This window comes from Lepidochelys kempii, chromosome 1 (genome assembly GCF_965140265.1).
Source record: "Lepidochelys kempii isolate rLepKem1 chromosome 1, rLepKem1.hap2, whole genome shotgun sequence".
Lineage (NCBI taxonomy): Eukaryota > Metazoa > Chordata > Testudines > Cheloniidae > Lepidochelys > Lepidochelys kempii.
Window position 1 is genome coordinate 257,154,200 of NC_133256.1, and position 14,848 is coordinate 257,169,047.

At 50.7% G+C, this 14,848-nt stretch overlaps 1 protein-coding gene across 1 annotated transcript; it reads left to right on the forward strand.

Annotated features, from left to right (window-relative positions):
- Positions 1-842: 842 nt before the first annotated feature.
- MAFF (MAF bZIP transcription factor F) lies at positions 843-10,651 on the forward strand. Its single transcript, XM_073326263.1, has 3 exons — positions 843-1,099; positions 6,968-7,037; positions 7,664-10,651. The coding sequence occupies exons 2-3, from the start codon at positions 7,002-7,004 to the stop codon at positions 8,075-8,077; spliced, it is 450 nt and encodes a 149-aa protein (XP_073182364.1). The 5' UTR covers positions 843-1,099; positions 6,968-7,001; the 3' UTR covers positions 8,078-10,651.
- Positions 10,652-14,848: the final 4,197 nt, after the last annotated feature.

The window sequence follows — 14,848 nt, forward strand, 5'->3', positions numbered from 1 at the left end:
AAAACTTATGCTCTAATAAATTTGTTTGTCTCTAAGGTGCCACAAGTACTCCTGTTCTTTTTTCTTCAAAAAACAAAACAAAACAAAACAAAACAAACCCCCCCACCACCAAGCAACAATGGTTCCCCTTCTTCTCCACTTTTAATATATACTCATCCAACATTTTAAAAGAAGCCATTTAAAATTCATTCCTAATCTTGAGCGCTTTGAAGTCCTCAGATGCAAGACACTGTTAATAACACAATAATAATAATGCCCACTGCTACAGTGCTTTCCACCCAAGGAGATCAATGCACTTTGCACAGGTTAATTAATTTAGCCTTACAAGAAGTCTGGGTGGCAGGGGGAACTATCAATATCCCCAGTTCACAAAGGGGAAACGTGAGAGGCTAAATGGTTTGCCCAAGTGCGACAAGGTGGGTTTGCCCAAGTGCGACAAGGTGAGGTAATGCTGTTAAGTTTCGCTTTTTTTCTTCTTCATGTTGTGGAGTTTCCATTTTGGATGGTAACATTCGATGTCTTCCATTGTTGTATGCAGTGCAGTGCAGCCCTGCTGGTGCCAGGCTATGAGAAAGACAAGGCGGCTGAGGTAATATTGCCCAAACGACAAAGTCAGGACTACCACCTGCATCTTCTGATTCCCAGTGCTATGCTTTAACAGCAACAAAATCATCTCTCCCTAGAAAAGTACACATATCATTATTAATTATTAATGCCAAAAGTCATAATGGTTATTGATACGCAGAAGAACAAAGGGACTTGGCCCTTTAAGATTAATGCCCAGCACCAAGATGGCCGCTTCCTGTCGCTTCCAACGCTTGTGCTGTGCCCTTCGCTAAGATGGGGAGAGAGGGAGGGGAAACAATGATGTCATCGCATGACTGTGTTTTTATGAATGAAAAGAATCCTGTGAGTGAGTAATTCCAGGAAACTCACATTACAACTCAGCAGATCTCAGCCCAGAGCCCAGCTCCTCGCCAGACAACAACTTCAAACAAGCAGGTTACAGAGCAAAACCATAAAGAAAAAGGATCTCCAAGGGGATAAAGAAGGGAGGAGAGCACCAACAAAGACTCGAACCAACGCACGCACGCACGCAGTAAGTGAGAACTCTGCTTATCTCTTTCCCAGCCCTCCATAGGAGGGATGTTTACAGTCTTCAAAGAGCTTGGGGTGGTGTGTTTATGTTCCTGGCTGTGTATGTGTGCATCCCACCAGTGTGGGCTTTTTGTTTTCCTTGTGCCCAGAGAAGGATAAAAAGCCTGAATGATACAGCTCTTCTCTGTGGCGCGTTTATTTTAGGAGTGCGTGTGTACAGCTAAAGGGAGGGTTGATGTCAGCTGAAATCAAGGCGGGCGAAAGTGTGGCTGGTGAAGGACATAGTTTTATCAGGTTGGGATATTAGGGGTTTATCTTCAGAGAAGCATGTGGGGAGAGGTGCACTGGAGAGGATCAGAGTGCTCAAAATGCTCAAAAGCACAGAGTGTCTCTGTGAGTGTGCATTCATGTCTGTTTTATACACACCCATTGCTGAGCTTAGACAGCTGTGAAGGCAGGAAATCTCTCAATAACAGAGAAGTTACTCATGGCGCAAATTAACTGTGTGTGGGGCATGTATGTGTGTGAGTGAAAGAGAGGTACAACTGAGGCCCTGATCTATTGAGAATCCGCTGGCACATTTAATAAGACTAGAGATGTTAGCCCTTCCTTCTACCCTGGCCAAATCTAGGATTGCCGTCTGTCCAGGTTTTCACAGGATGATCCCTTTTTTAAGGTAGTTGTCCTGGGAAATCGGTATGGGTGCTCAGTACACACTGCCCACTGTCCAGTTTTATGGGCTCAGGATCATCCCAGATATCCCATTTTTTTGTACCTCAGAGATACACAATCACAGCCAAATGCCACCTGGGGTAAACCACAAGGACCCCATCTTGTGTTCTTTGCTTCGTCTTGAGCTCCCATTGACTTCAGTGGTAGTGTTAGCTATGCAACAGTTGCAAAATTTAGCCCCTAAATTCCCTTTGAGGTTTCGGTTGGATAGATATTGTTCTTCGTTTGCCTTCTGTCCTGAATTATTGTGTAGTACTGCTGTGCACTGTTGAGCAGCTGCTGTGTTTGGGCCCAGAGGTGACTGCATTTCAGTGGCAGGCGGAGTGATCATCCCTGTGTAAACAGCATAGCTTGGAAATGAATTTACAGAGCACTTTGAATTCTTGGGATAAAAGGCGCTAGTTACATTTGCCAGCAGATGCCATACAAGTACCAGGCTTATTTCTTATTCTAAGGATATCTAGGGGGGAAATGACACTGTCACACATGCCAACATGTGATGACTTGTGGGCAAATGCTGCATTTTTAATGACTATCACTGAGTATACATTAAGCACAGGTCATACTTGTGTGGATATGTGTGTACTGTTTCTTTAAATCTCTAGCAGGAAGCCAGGCAGGAAGGGCAGGGGAAAGTTCGAGGCAGAAATTCTATAGGGAAGCAGAGAGAGTAGCTTAGGATTAATACTTACTTCATGTTCAATGTTAGAATTAAGCGACTCATTATCACATGACAACTATTATATCACATCCCACACAAATACTTGGAGGTAAGGTTGCTAGGCTGTGAATCCTGCTAATACAAGCCATAAAAAGCAAGGAAATAGCAGTTAAGGCAGTCACACCCTCCCACTTCGCTACGCTCATTAGTTCCTCTTCTGAACCTCACGTACCCCCTTCTACCACCCACAGGTCATACACTGGTATCTCCATCCTCCTCCAGTGTTTGGGATGCTGCTTAGCGCCCAACATAATCAACATTGCTGGGATCTGCCTCGACTGAGGTAGGTTGGGGAGGGATTCCCTTTGGAATTCTCCCTCTCCCACAACACTGAATGGAGGTTTCTCCAGGCAGATGCCTCCCTTCAGGTGCAGCTATTGCTCACCCTTCAAAACCTGGTGCAGAGTGAGGGGAAAAGGTCCAGTTTTCCCCTACTAGGACAGTCTAGTGCACCGTCCCAATGGGGAATCACTGCTAGAATTAGATGCTACTCGCAATAGTTTTACCCCATCCCCACACATTTGCCACCATTGCCACCTCCTCCCACGCAGTGTCAACCAGCTTATCTGCCTACTTTTAGTACATCCATCACAATGGTATCGAGGCACCTTTAGGTGCCAGGTCTCTTCTCTCCCCATCAAATCACAGAATTACAACTCTCCCGCCACCTCCAGATGGTAGTAAGGGAAGAGAAGACACTACCTAGGAAACCTCCTTTTCTCTGGGGGGGGACCTTTTTTATTTTTATTTTTTATTGCCTTATCCTAAGACCAGTGGAGCTACATGCGACAATGCTGGGCATGAATCAACAAAGTGAGCCCAGTCTTGTACCCAGTGGAGTCAATGGAAGTTTTGCCCCTGAGTTCAATGGGAGCAGCGTCCAGTTAAGTGGGGTTGCTGCTGGAACCATGAATATTGAAGCATGGGAGTTTGGCAGCTAACTACCTTGGAGGACTAGGCCTGAATTCCCTGTCCCTTGTGTGTGTTAAATCACGCCCCTAAAGCAGGGCAGACAGGAGATAATTTATAGTCATTCCAAGATGTGGGAAAAGTCAGGGACTGAAAAACACTGATCAGCTAAACATGGTGTTTAATGTTCTGCGTTAGCGTGTGAGGCACAATGTAGCTGAGTTAATGCCACTGGGGTACCCAGATAATTGAATTTCCTGATGTGCACGAGGTATCTTAGCTTTAACACCTCACCCAAGCTTCTTAAAGTAGCAGAAGACTGACTCTGGACAGACTCTGATATCCACGAGTGGGGGCCTGCTCCTGGTCTCTGATTCCATCTTCGCCAGATCAGGGAAGTTCTACACCTGTCTCCAACTCCACAGTCTCCTGTCTCTGACAGTGGGCATCTCAAGTTGCGCGTCTCAAGTGACTATTCTTGTGAATCTGAACTAAAGTCCTTTCACTTGTGACAATGGCAGACTGAGCCCGGACAAGCATTTCCGTACTCAGCTGCAATGAACTCAGGTTACATGAGGCTCTGATTTTTTTGTCTTAGTTACTGTAACGTCTTACAGTTTGGCCTCTGCCTCTAACAGTGCCTGCCCCCTCCAGACAATCAAATATTGCACTGTCCACCTCTCCTGTTGCTCTGACCATGTCACCCCATCCATGACCCCCATTTTTAGTGTGTCTCTTATTGTATCTGATGCCAGCTCCTCACCCACATGTCTAGGGGCCCTGCATACTCCACCCCCTGCTTCCAACTCTGCTCTTATTTCCCCTTCGTTCTCCCTCACTCCCTATACTTCTCCCAACCCTTTCTTCCTTAGGGCTCCTTCTCATGCTCTTGTCTCTCCACCTTCCCTTGTTCTGCTCCCTGCGGTTGGAGCAGTCTGCCTCTTCTCAACCATCAGGCAGCCTCTCTCTGCCTTCAAGTCCACCTCTTCCAACACCACCTCCTCTTTCTCTTATCACTAGCCCTCACACCCTTGCTTACCTGGTCTGTCGCCCCTGTCCTGTCTAGCTTACACTGGAAGCTCATTGGGACAGAGAACATGTCTTGCTGGGTGAATTCACAGCGCTGTATGGCTGCTGTTTCATGATAATCATGGTCACATTTCAGCCTTGCAATCCTTCCCCTCCCTTCCACCCTGCCGCAGGGGGAGAATTACGAGAAGGGGGCATGTATAGCCTTGGTGACCTTGCTGCTCTCTATGCTGAATCACAGTGAGATGGCTTTTCTCCCTCCCACACTCCTGCTGCCTCCCTCACTCCTGCTCCTCCTCCTCTGGGACTCTCCAGACATGTGATTCACTCAGCCACAGAGCAGAGGAGTCTTTGCCACCTACCTGTTCTGCGCCAGCCTCCAGCATGGGAGGGTGGGGCAGAAAGCATGGGGTGTCCATGAAATGAGGTGATTCCTGGCTCTGACACTGTTTCGTTTCTTTCCGTGTGTGTTTGAGGATGGGCTTTGTCAGAGCCCCTGGCTTCATGGCTCTGCTCACATTTCACAGGCAGGGCAGGTGGCAAACTTGCGCATGATTGTGCAGGTACATCTGGGCACATCCTTGTTCTGTATTAGACCCATGTGCATGTAGGTGGGACAAAAAAAGTGTCCGTATTTCTAGTGCCTTCTATCCCAAATGCTTTCTAGATAGGGCTCACTCTGCCCCGCCCCCCGAGATGGAAGGTGGCTACTCTGCAGCAGTTTAGGGCAGGTAAAGAGAATGATACCGCTCAGCCAGGTGGAAATCTGGATGGTGTTTCTACATGCAGGCCTACGTGAGCGCCTGTATTTGTATCCTCATGGGGGTGGGGGGGTGTCACAGTCTTACTCTGGTCCCCAGAAGAGGTCCCTGCCTGCCACAGGGCAGTCAGAGCAGCCCCTGAGGGAGCTGTCCCATTCCTGATGTGCCCTGGCAGTTGTTCCTAGCTCAGAACTGCCTCCTCCATTCCCTGTGGCATCTACATGAACCCCTGGGGTGACGTCCTGCTTGCTGCCAGGGCTCCGGTTGGCATTCAGGAGTGAAAGGGACGTGCCTCAGTCCCCTACCACCTCCAGTGCTGGGCCCTTGTGGAGAGTGTTCTCCATGAGCCTGGTTTGCCCAGGTCGTGGGCTCAGTCGAGTATCATGTCTGGGCATGTCTCAGCAGAACAAAGCGAGTGACTCCTGTCCGTGGGAAAGACCCGTGGCTCACCTCTGCCAGCTCAGTCCCCAGAGGGTGGGGGAAGACGGCTCAGAAAGACATGTGCACCCTGAATGGCTCTTGAGGGGTACTGGGGAGGCTGAAAGAGCCCTTTGCGCTGCTTGTGACAGGGACTCCTCTGAAATCCTCTAACTCTAGGGCACAGGACTGGGGTATTTCAGACAAGTTTGTAAGTTTTGAATGGCCGCCTGGTCTCCCCCACTCCTCCTGGCCAGACTCAAACACTGATTTTGGGTCCCCGGCTTGGGTCCCCTGGTGCTTGATCTTTTAGTGGGGCTGCCCTTCAGTTTTGTGGGGGCCTGTGCCACAGCAACACGCACAGCTCCCCCAGTGGATCCCTTCTCTTATGCCTGCCCCCGACCCCCAAACCTGCCTTCATCCATCTGCCTCTTGCCTTTGTCCCCGGCCCTCCCTCTCCTACACTCATCTGTGGGGCTCTGTCAATCTGTCAGCAAAGGTCTCCTTCCCAACTCAAGATCCAGGGAGGGAGTTTAATCTCTTCCAGGGCCCACTGAGCCAGACAGGGCAGGCCAGGTGCCTACAGGTGAGAGGGGGGCCTGGAAGAACAGAGTCCCCAGGCAGTTTTATGGGTTATGCCACAACCCTACCAGCCAAACACCCCTTTCCCCGGCCTCCCTGCTGATCTCTGGTCCTGCTGCCTGTGTTGCTTTTACTTTCCCTTTAGCCCTCCTTTCCAGGCAGGGACATTTCAATGACACTCCCACCAGCTGCCTCCCTACCACGTTTCCTGTCAGTCAGGAAACTTCTTGCCCTCCTGCAGTTTCTGGTGAAGGCAGGGCCCATCTATTTCATGGACGGATGGCGTGGGGCAGAGGGGAACCTGTCTATAACCTGCATTGGTGGGTGGGTGGGGGCTCTCAGAGGGAGCCCTGGGTTCTGGTTGCTGCTGGTCATTTGGGGGAAATAAGGGAGAGGAAGGAATTTTGGAATGTTTTGCTTTTAAAATGAAATAACTGATTAATTCAGTGCTGAGTCTCTGCGGTTCCCTAACCCCCATCTCTCTAGCGGGACAGAGGATGCACCCACACCCCCGTGAACATGTCCTTGGGGAAGGGACCAAGTGATTTATGTTCCAGGCTTGTGGGGCTGGGGCAAGAAATGCTGGGGAGCAAAGAAAGGATGTGGGAGGAATTTGTAGGGCCAGGCTGTCTTCTCCCCTCCCCCTACTAATGGAGCCTGAGGCATGAAATGAACAGGGATAGAGGGAAGTGACATGTTGCCTCTGGCTTGTTTGCAGGGTCCTCGTTTGGGGAGCACGACTGCAGGAGACAATGTCTACAGACAGTTTATCGAGCAAGGCCCTGAAGGTACGAGTGAGTTCGCACCAAAGAGCACAGCCAGCATCACCTCCTCTCTCCCTGCTCCCCCATCCCTATTCCCTCCATTCCTCTCTCCTACCCTCAGGAGCAGAGGAAGGGCCCTAAAAGTGGGGGGGACACTGGCACCTGAACCATGGCCCCAACCCCCACACCACCCCTTCCCTGAGGCCCTGCCCCCACGCCGCCCCTTCTCCCCGAAGCCCTGCCCATGCCCCACCCCTTTTCCCTGAAGCCCCACCCTCACCTTGCCCCTTCTTCCCGAGACCCCGCCCTCACGCCGCCCCTTCTCCCCGAGCCCCTGCCCTCATGCCACCTCTTCTCCCCAAAGCCCTGCCCCCACACTGCGACTTCCCCCAAGGCCTCCTGCGCTGCCTCTCTTCCCCCCCAAGACCTCAGCCCCCTGTTCGCTCCTCTCTGCCCCTCCCCCCATCACTCCCCCTTACAGCCAGTAAAAATGGGGAGGGCATAGCCCTCCCACTTTTAAAAGTGATGGGCCATGGCCCCCTTGTCCCCCCTTCCAGCACCCCTGCCCACCTTGTGCTCTCTTCTGTTCCCCCACCCCTCCCCCTCTCTCCAATGCACTCTTTGCTCACCCGCTGTCCTCTCGTGGCCAGATCAAGCGCGAGCTGGGGGAGAACACGCCCCACCTGTCAGATGAGGAGCTGATGGGGCTGTCAGTGCGGGAACTGAATCACCACCTGCGGGGCCTCTCCAAGGAGGAGGTGGCGCGGCTGAAGCAACGCCGGCGCACACTGAAGAACCGCGGTTACGCAGCCAGCTGCCGGGTCAAGCGGGTCTGCCAGAAGGAGGAGCTGCAGAAGCAGAAGACGGAGCTGGAGCGGGAGGTGGACAAGCTGGCCCGCGAGAACGCTGCCATGCGCCTGGAGCTGGACGCCCTGCGGGGCAAGTACGAGGCGCTGCAGGGCTTTGCCCGCACAGTCGCTGCCCATGGCTCTGCCGCCAAGGTGGCCACCGCCAGCGTCATCACCATTGTCAAATCTGGCACCAACCAGGCCACATACTCCTAGTGCCCACCCGACCCCTCCACGAACTGCGTCCTCCCTCCATGGCTGGGCCCAGCTCTTTACCCAGAATGGACAGCGGCTGCCCTGGCTTCTCCCACAATCCCTGCAGGAGACAGAATTGACTTGAAGACCTTAAAACAAGTGGTCCCTCGATTTCTCCCCACTGCTCCCATCTTCCTTGAACCAAGCAGTAGTTCAGCCCCCCCCATAACTTGGCAAGCTGGGTGAAAATGTGCCAACAGGAATCTCCTAGCTTAAATATTCCCTCCCTGACCAATTATGTACTGTTATAAAAAGTTTCCTCTTAGCTACTCCTGCTCATCGGTGCCTCCTCCCCCCGTATTTACACAAGGGGCTCAGAGACTGCTCCCATTTGTTATTGGTAGGGGTACAGCTCCCACTGACGCCAAGGTCTGTGAGATTGTGCAGGGGGAGAGAATCAGGAGGCAGGCCAAGGACCTGTTCTGCTTTGTCAAGCACAGAGCAGGGGATGGGATACCCATCCAGAGAGTAGCCAGGAATTGCCAAAACCCTGCTGCCCTCTTTCCCTAACCCTGGCCCTTCTATTTCAGATTTTCTGTTGTGGCCTCCCGCGAGGGAGATAAACTGCAACCCTCCCTGCCCCCTTGTCAGTTGCATTCCGGGGGTCTTCACTTCCCCAAGCTGCCACAGAAACCCCTGGATCTCCTCCCCACACCTTTTCAGGAAGGCCCCGAAACAACTGCTATTGAGAGCAAATCGCAAAGGCTCTGCTAGCTGAGTTAAGCCTGTCCTCCAGGGATTGGGTATTAAGAGGAGCTAGGGTAGTGCTGGGGGAAAGAGAGGTTGCAGTTTAATGGAGAGGAGGGGGGGGGAAAGAGAGGACAAGCCTGTGCGTGATGGAGAGACAACAGGCTCTCTGTAGCACGTGTCAGGACTGGCTCAGCTCCTGGCCATTACAACTCAGCTCTGGGCTAGACATCAGGGTGATGAGCACACTAGAAATACAAAGACTCAGCTGCAGGGGTGAATTTAAGTTTAGCAGTGGGGCTAAATTTCCAAGATCTCCTGCACGGCAAGGAAGTGAGTTTTGAGAGAGAGAGACCAGGATGGGAAAAAAAGAGGGCGCGAGAGAGAGAAGGAAAGAGAGGGAGAGTAGAGACACTAGAAAGAGGAACAAAGCAAGTGAGGCAGTTGGATAGCAGCAGCACTAGGTTTGAAATACAGGAGGGAGGAGAGACTGTTTCAATCACGTTTTGTGACCGCAGCATTTAGAAGACCTGAAAAGAACAAAGGAGGCACAGCGCGTTTCGGTCCTGGTTACGTAACTGGGAGCTGGCACAATTGCCAAATGAGCTGCAGAGATAAGCAACGCAGAAGGAAGTTGTAGGATCAATCTGGTTTTTGCTGGGCGGGCTCCATTCATACAAAAACCAGCACAGCCTGAAAAGGCAGATGGAGCCAGTAACCAGTTGAAATGGGTTGGCCGCTCACATTTGATTCTTTAGCTTTAAAGATGGAATTTTAGGGGTGGGGGGAGAGACAGGGGGAGGAGAGCAGTGTCCTTTTATCTCTGCTTACACACATGCTCACACCCTTTCCTTCCAATGGTGACATTTCCTCCATGGCATGGTGGGACTCTTCAAAAGGCCAGCAGGAAGGAAATAAACACAGCTGTAGTGGAGATAAAATTACTAGTTACATGACAGTAGCACCTGGACATCCCCACCAAGACTGGCACCTTGTTGTGCTAGGCACTGTACAAACAGAGGGGGAGCGGGCTCCTGCCCCCAAGAGCGTACCCTCTGGGGGGGAGGGGGGGGAAGGGAGGGAGAAGCAGAGGCACACAGGTGAAGTGACTAGCCCAACGTTACCCAGCAGGTTGGGGGCACGCCTGGGAATTGACAAGCCAAGTCTCCTGACTCCCAGTTCGGTGCCCTTTCCCCGGAGCCAGGCTGGCTCAACCCCTTAGTTGAGGGAAAGCGGGAAGGTGGAGAGCCCAGGTGGTGGCTCAGGGAGCGGGGGATAGTTCCCCGCTCCCTGCCAGTCACGGGCACCTTTTCCAGTATCATTCAAATAGGAGCTTGGGCACAGGAAGGAGGCGGATTCATAAATAAACACAGACAGCATAGAGGTCAGTAAAGGTAATGCCAGGCAGTCGCCATTCTGGCATCTGCTAGGTTAGGTAATTAACCCCTTCATTTCCCCCACATCGGGTTGGTGGTCCCTGCAGCTTGCCCTGCCACCCACCACAGTGCCGCAGCCAGCTCCAGAGAGGTGTGGCCAAACTTTCCCCTCCCCGCCTCAGTGTACTTTGTGAGAGGTTCCATGGTTAGCCTCTCCCTTCCCCTTCCCCACCTTTGGTTTATTTATTGCACGAATGTAAGTTATTTTCACGTCCTCTTTGCCATTCCGCCTCTCGGCACAGCCAGGATGTTGGTACAGAGCCGTACTTTATATTTTATATATGCAAATCACATTTTATCTTATACTTATATAGAGCAAAAAAAAGGTATTTATTTTCTGACGTACAGTAAGTGATCTACCCGACTCCTCTGTATTTTGTAACTTTACAAATAAAGCAAGTTTTTTTCCACAGCGAGGGTGTGAGTTTATTAAGCTGTAGAACAGATCTCTGGCCTTATCAAACTGAATAAGTATTGCCAGCTCTTGTGATGCTCTCGGTTGGCTGTTTTTTGCAAAGCCCTGCTTGTTGGAGTCAAGAGCTTGCGTGGCAGATATCATTTTCATTAAAGAAGTTACTAGCCCTGCCAGTTGGCCAGAAAAGATTTGGTACATGAACCAGCTGCACCCAAAGTGCTCAGAACCTAGAAGATGAATAAAAAGAACTTGGGTTCTGTGCAATCACATGATTTGGGGGTCTGAGGTCTTTTAAAACACTTGGGTTGTAGATACTAGTGAATGTGGATCCTAGTGGCAGGAGTCAGAGTGACTGGCCTCAGGGTGGACTTCACTTTTATACACAGGACAGGTCCAACATGGGAGGCAGCAACACAAATGCACACAATGCCTAGACAACATGTCTCAGCCCTAAGGTTACCACCTGGCTGGTATTCAACCAGCCTGGTCATTTTTTTTTTTTTATGGATTTGCCATTTCCCAGAAAAATAATTTAATCTGTCTTTTTTTTTTTTTTTAATGTGGGTCTAAAGATTTGCATTATCATTGCAATACACTGGGATAGCTGTTAAAAGTTTCTGTGTCTGGCTAAAGATGCGGCAGTGTTCCCACCTCTGCAGTTTAAGTCATAACAGATCAAAACTGGTGAAAATACAGCAGCTGTCTGCCCATCAACATGCAAGCATGCCGCACGTGTGTGCGAGAGAGGGTTTGAGTCACGTGAGAGTGAGGAGACTGGTATGTTATCAATCTCTCCAGACCAGCGGTTCTCAACCCATGTGGCCCAATTAGCTCAATGCTGCGGCCCAGCTGTGTGGTGGGTCTGGGTTCCCAGCTGCCTGATCGCCCAGCGTGGCGGGGGTCCAGGGCTGCCAGCCGTCCCAGGGTGTCCAAGGTCTGGGGCTGCCGCCCGACCCTGTACAGTTTGGGGTTTGAGGTCCAGAGCTGCTGGCCAGCCCTGCTGTGTCTGGGGGCTGCCCCGCGGGGTTGGGGCTGCTGGCTGGCCCTGTGGGGTCAAGGTCCAGCCTGCCACCCGGCCCCACAGAGAGGGACTGGGTCCCTGCCACCGTGCCCAGGGCTCCACTCTGGGCCCCACTCTGTGGAGGGGTCTCTGGGCAGGAGGCGCTGGGCATAGGGGTCCACCTGTGAGGGGAGGAGTGCACTGTGGTTCTCAACCTGAGGTCCAGCGGCCCACAATGTTAAATGTGTTAAGAACCACTGCTCTACACACTGTAAGTGGCAGCTGAAGCGGGATGAGGGCATGTTGCAGAGTTACCTTGGGGATTGGGGTTGCGGCAGGCTTGCCTTTTGTGTGTGGATGGGGGGAGGGGGTGCCTTTTTTAATTTAAAAGTGGTAACCCTACTCAGCCCTGTCCTGCAGCAGCCACCCCTAGGGGCAAGACGACAATTTGGGCTCCTTGCCCCATTCAGTGCCCTTGCCTTCCTGCTGATTGTGCCAATGAAGGGGGCAATTAGTGCCAAGGGCTGCCAGGGTTCTCATCCTGCTAGGGATAGGCTGGAGCCTGATTGCAGCTAGGTAGCCTCTGGAAAATACAATCAGGTCGCAACAACTTTCAGTAGTTTTTGAGGTGGAAGGATCTGGATACTAAGACCATTGGCTGGTGTACATAGAGTCATGGGGGCTGCAGGGAGGGAAACACTGTGGGGTCCATTCTGCTGCCTACACAGGAGCCTTGCAGCCAGGAGACTACACTGCCTTACTAATTGACTAAAGAGTGGGGGGTGGGGATGGGAGAGGGCCCTTCCTGATGGGGAACCTACAAGGAGCTAGGAGGCCCCTGTGGCGGGAATGCAGCAGGAAAAGCAGGTCCAGGATGGAATTCCAGGAATGTTACCTAGAGGTCAATGACTGCTTGGTAGTAGGTCCTACCTGTTCCACATTCCACAGAGCTGCCGTCACCACAGGAAAACAAGGATCCTCTCAACCTACATGGACAAACATGTGATGACTTTTGCTTGCCAGAGCCCAGGTGGGATGGATTACTACAGAGCTTTGCAATGTGCACAGGTAAGTTCCCAGCCTCCAGGCAATGTTGAATCCATACACCTGTTCTGCATTTGACATCCAGTCTCCATCTGCTTCCCACTGCAGCAGCCTCTAGTGCACTCCTGCCAGAATTCATGTTCTCAGCCCCCACCAGCCTACCAGGATCCCTCCTCTAGTGTCGTCTCACTATTGGTTGGGGCTGCTCCAATAAGTAGCATCTTGTTTCTTTGGGGATGCATCCATACGAAGTAGAGAGGGGGCCCCCTGTAACCCAGCTACCACATTTATCACCAATTTCACGCTGGCTAGAAGCGCATGGCAAAAATACATCAGTAAGCCTATAACCAGAGCGCATAGGATTTTAAACTAAACTCAGTTAACCTACTGTAATATGTTGCACTTATATTTCCCTTTTCCCATAAACAGATAATCTCAAAGCGTTTCGCATTATCATCCATTGTACGAACAGGGAAATGGAGGCATCGGAAGGTTAAGAACTATGTTTCCACATAGAAGTGTAGGACTGGAAGGGCTCTTGAGATGTCATCTAATCCAGTCCCCTGCACTCAGGGCAGGACTAGAAGTACTATCTAGAGAAACCATGATTTGAGGACTTCAATAGCTCAGACATAGGTTAGAGGTTTCTCACAGGAGTGGGTGGGTGAGATTCTGTGGCCTGCATTGTGCAGGAGGTCAGACTAGACGATCATAATGGTCCCTTCTGACCTTAAAGTCTATGATTCTATGAAGTCACCATTAAATATATTGCAAGCAACAAAGAGAAACTGAGCGATTCATACCTAATCTCCTCATACTTATACACAACTAGAAAATATTCCCATTAGGTTTGATTTGGTTTTTAATGCAGAGAAGACCTGCAGAAGGAATCAATCAGCTGTTTGTGATACCTTACAGACCATGCAGGCTAGAGATAGTATTTAATAAGGTTAATGAAAAGGGAGAGGCAGGTTAGAGCTGAAGTATTGTTACTCCTGTGAAGCCACAGTTATAGAGGATTAATTTAATAACTACACCTAATGTTGCTTGGTACCTGAATTTAATTAAGGGCCAAACTCTGCTCACAGTTATATGAGTGCATATCTGGAGTAAGTGCATGGGGATCAGTCCTTATCTACAAGGATGTGCCTGAGAGCAGACTTTGGCTGTACGTGAAAATGGCTGTAGGGATTGGACCATGTATCTGCACTAATCATATGCGTCTCAAGGGCAAAGAGAGGTCTGGCCTCTGGTATAGCATAGAAAGCTGGGTGCCGCCTAAAGATCCCACCCTTGGCATGCCCCTCACAAGGGGCTTTCACACAATCCTCCCCTCCCCCAGAGACACACATTACCCCACAGGGGGTAAGGAGGAGGCAGGGCCATGGATCTGACTCCCCGCTGTGCCAGCCTCCCTGGAGTGTAATCCAGCTCACTGCTACCTCTGGGACAGTGCTGCACCTCTGCACCGCCCCCCATAGGGCCCAGTGCCTTGAAGGCACGATGGAGCCCTTGGTACATAAGCAATTTGACAGCAGCTACCTGCCTGAGGACAGTAAGATGCTGTATTCTAGACCATCCCTGACAGGCGTTTGTCTAACCTGCTCTTAAAAATCTCCAATGACAGAGATTTCACGGTCTCCCTAGGCAATTTATTCCAGTGCTTAACCACCCTGACAGTTAGGAAGTTTTTCCTAATGTCCAAACTAAACCACTCTTGCTCCAATTTAAGCCCATTGCTTCTTGTCCTATCCTCAGAGGTTAAGAAGAACAATTTTTCACCCTCCTCCTTGTAACCACCTTTTATGTACTTGAAAACTGTTATGTCCCGTCTCAGTCTTCTCTTCTCCAGACTAAATAAACCCAGTTTTTTCAATCTTCCCTCATAGGTCATGTTTTCTAGACCTTTAACCATTTTTGTTGCTCCTCTCTGGACCTTCTCCAACTTGTCCACATCTTTCCTTGGACACAAAACTCCAGTTGAAGCCTAATCAGTGTGGAGTACAGCAAAATAATTACTTCTCATGTCTTGCTTACAACACTCCTGCTAATACATCCCAGAATGTTTACTTTTTTTTTTGCAACAATGTTACACTGTTCACTCATATTTAGCTTGTGATTCACTTTGCCCCCCAGATCCCTTTCCACAG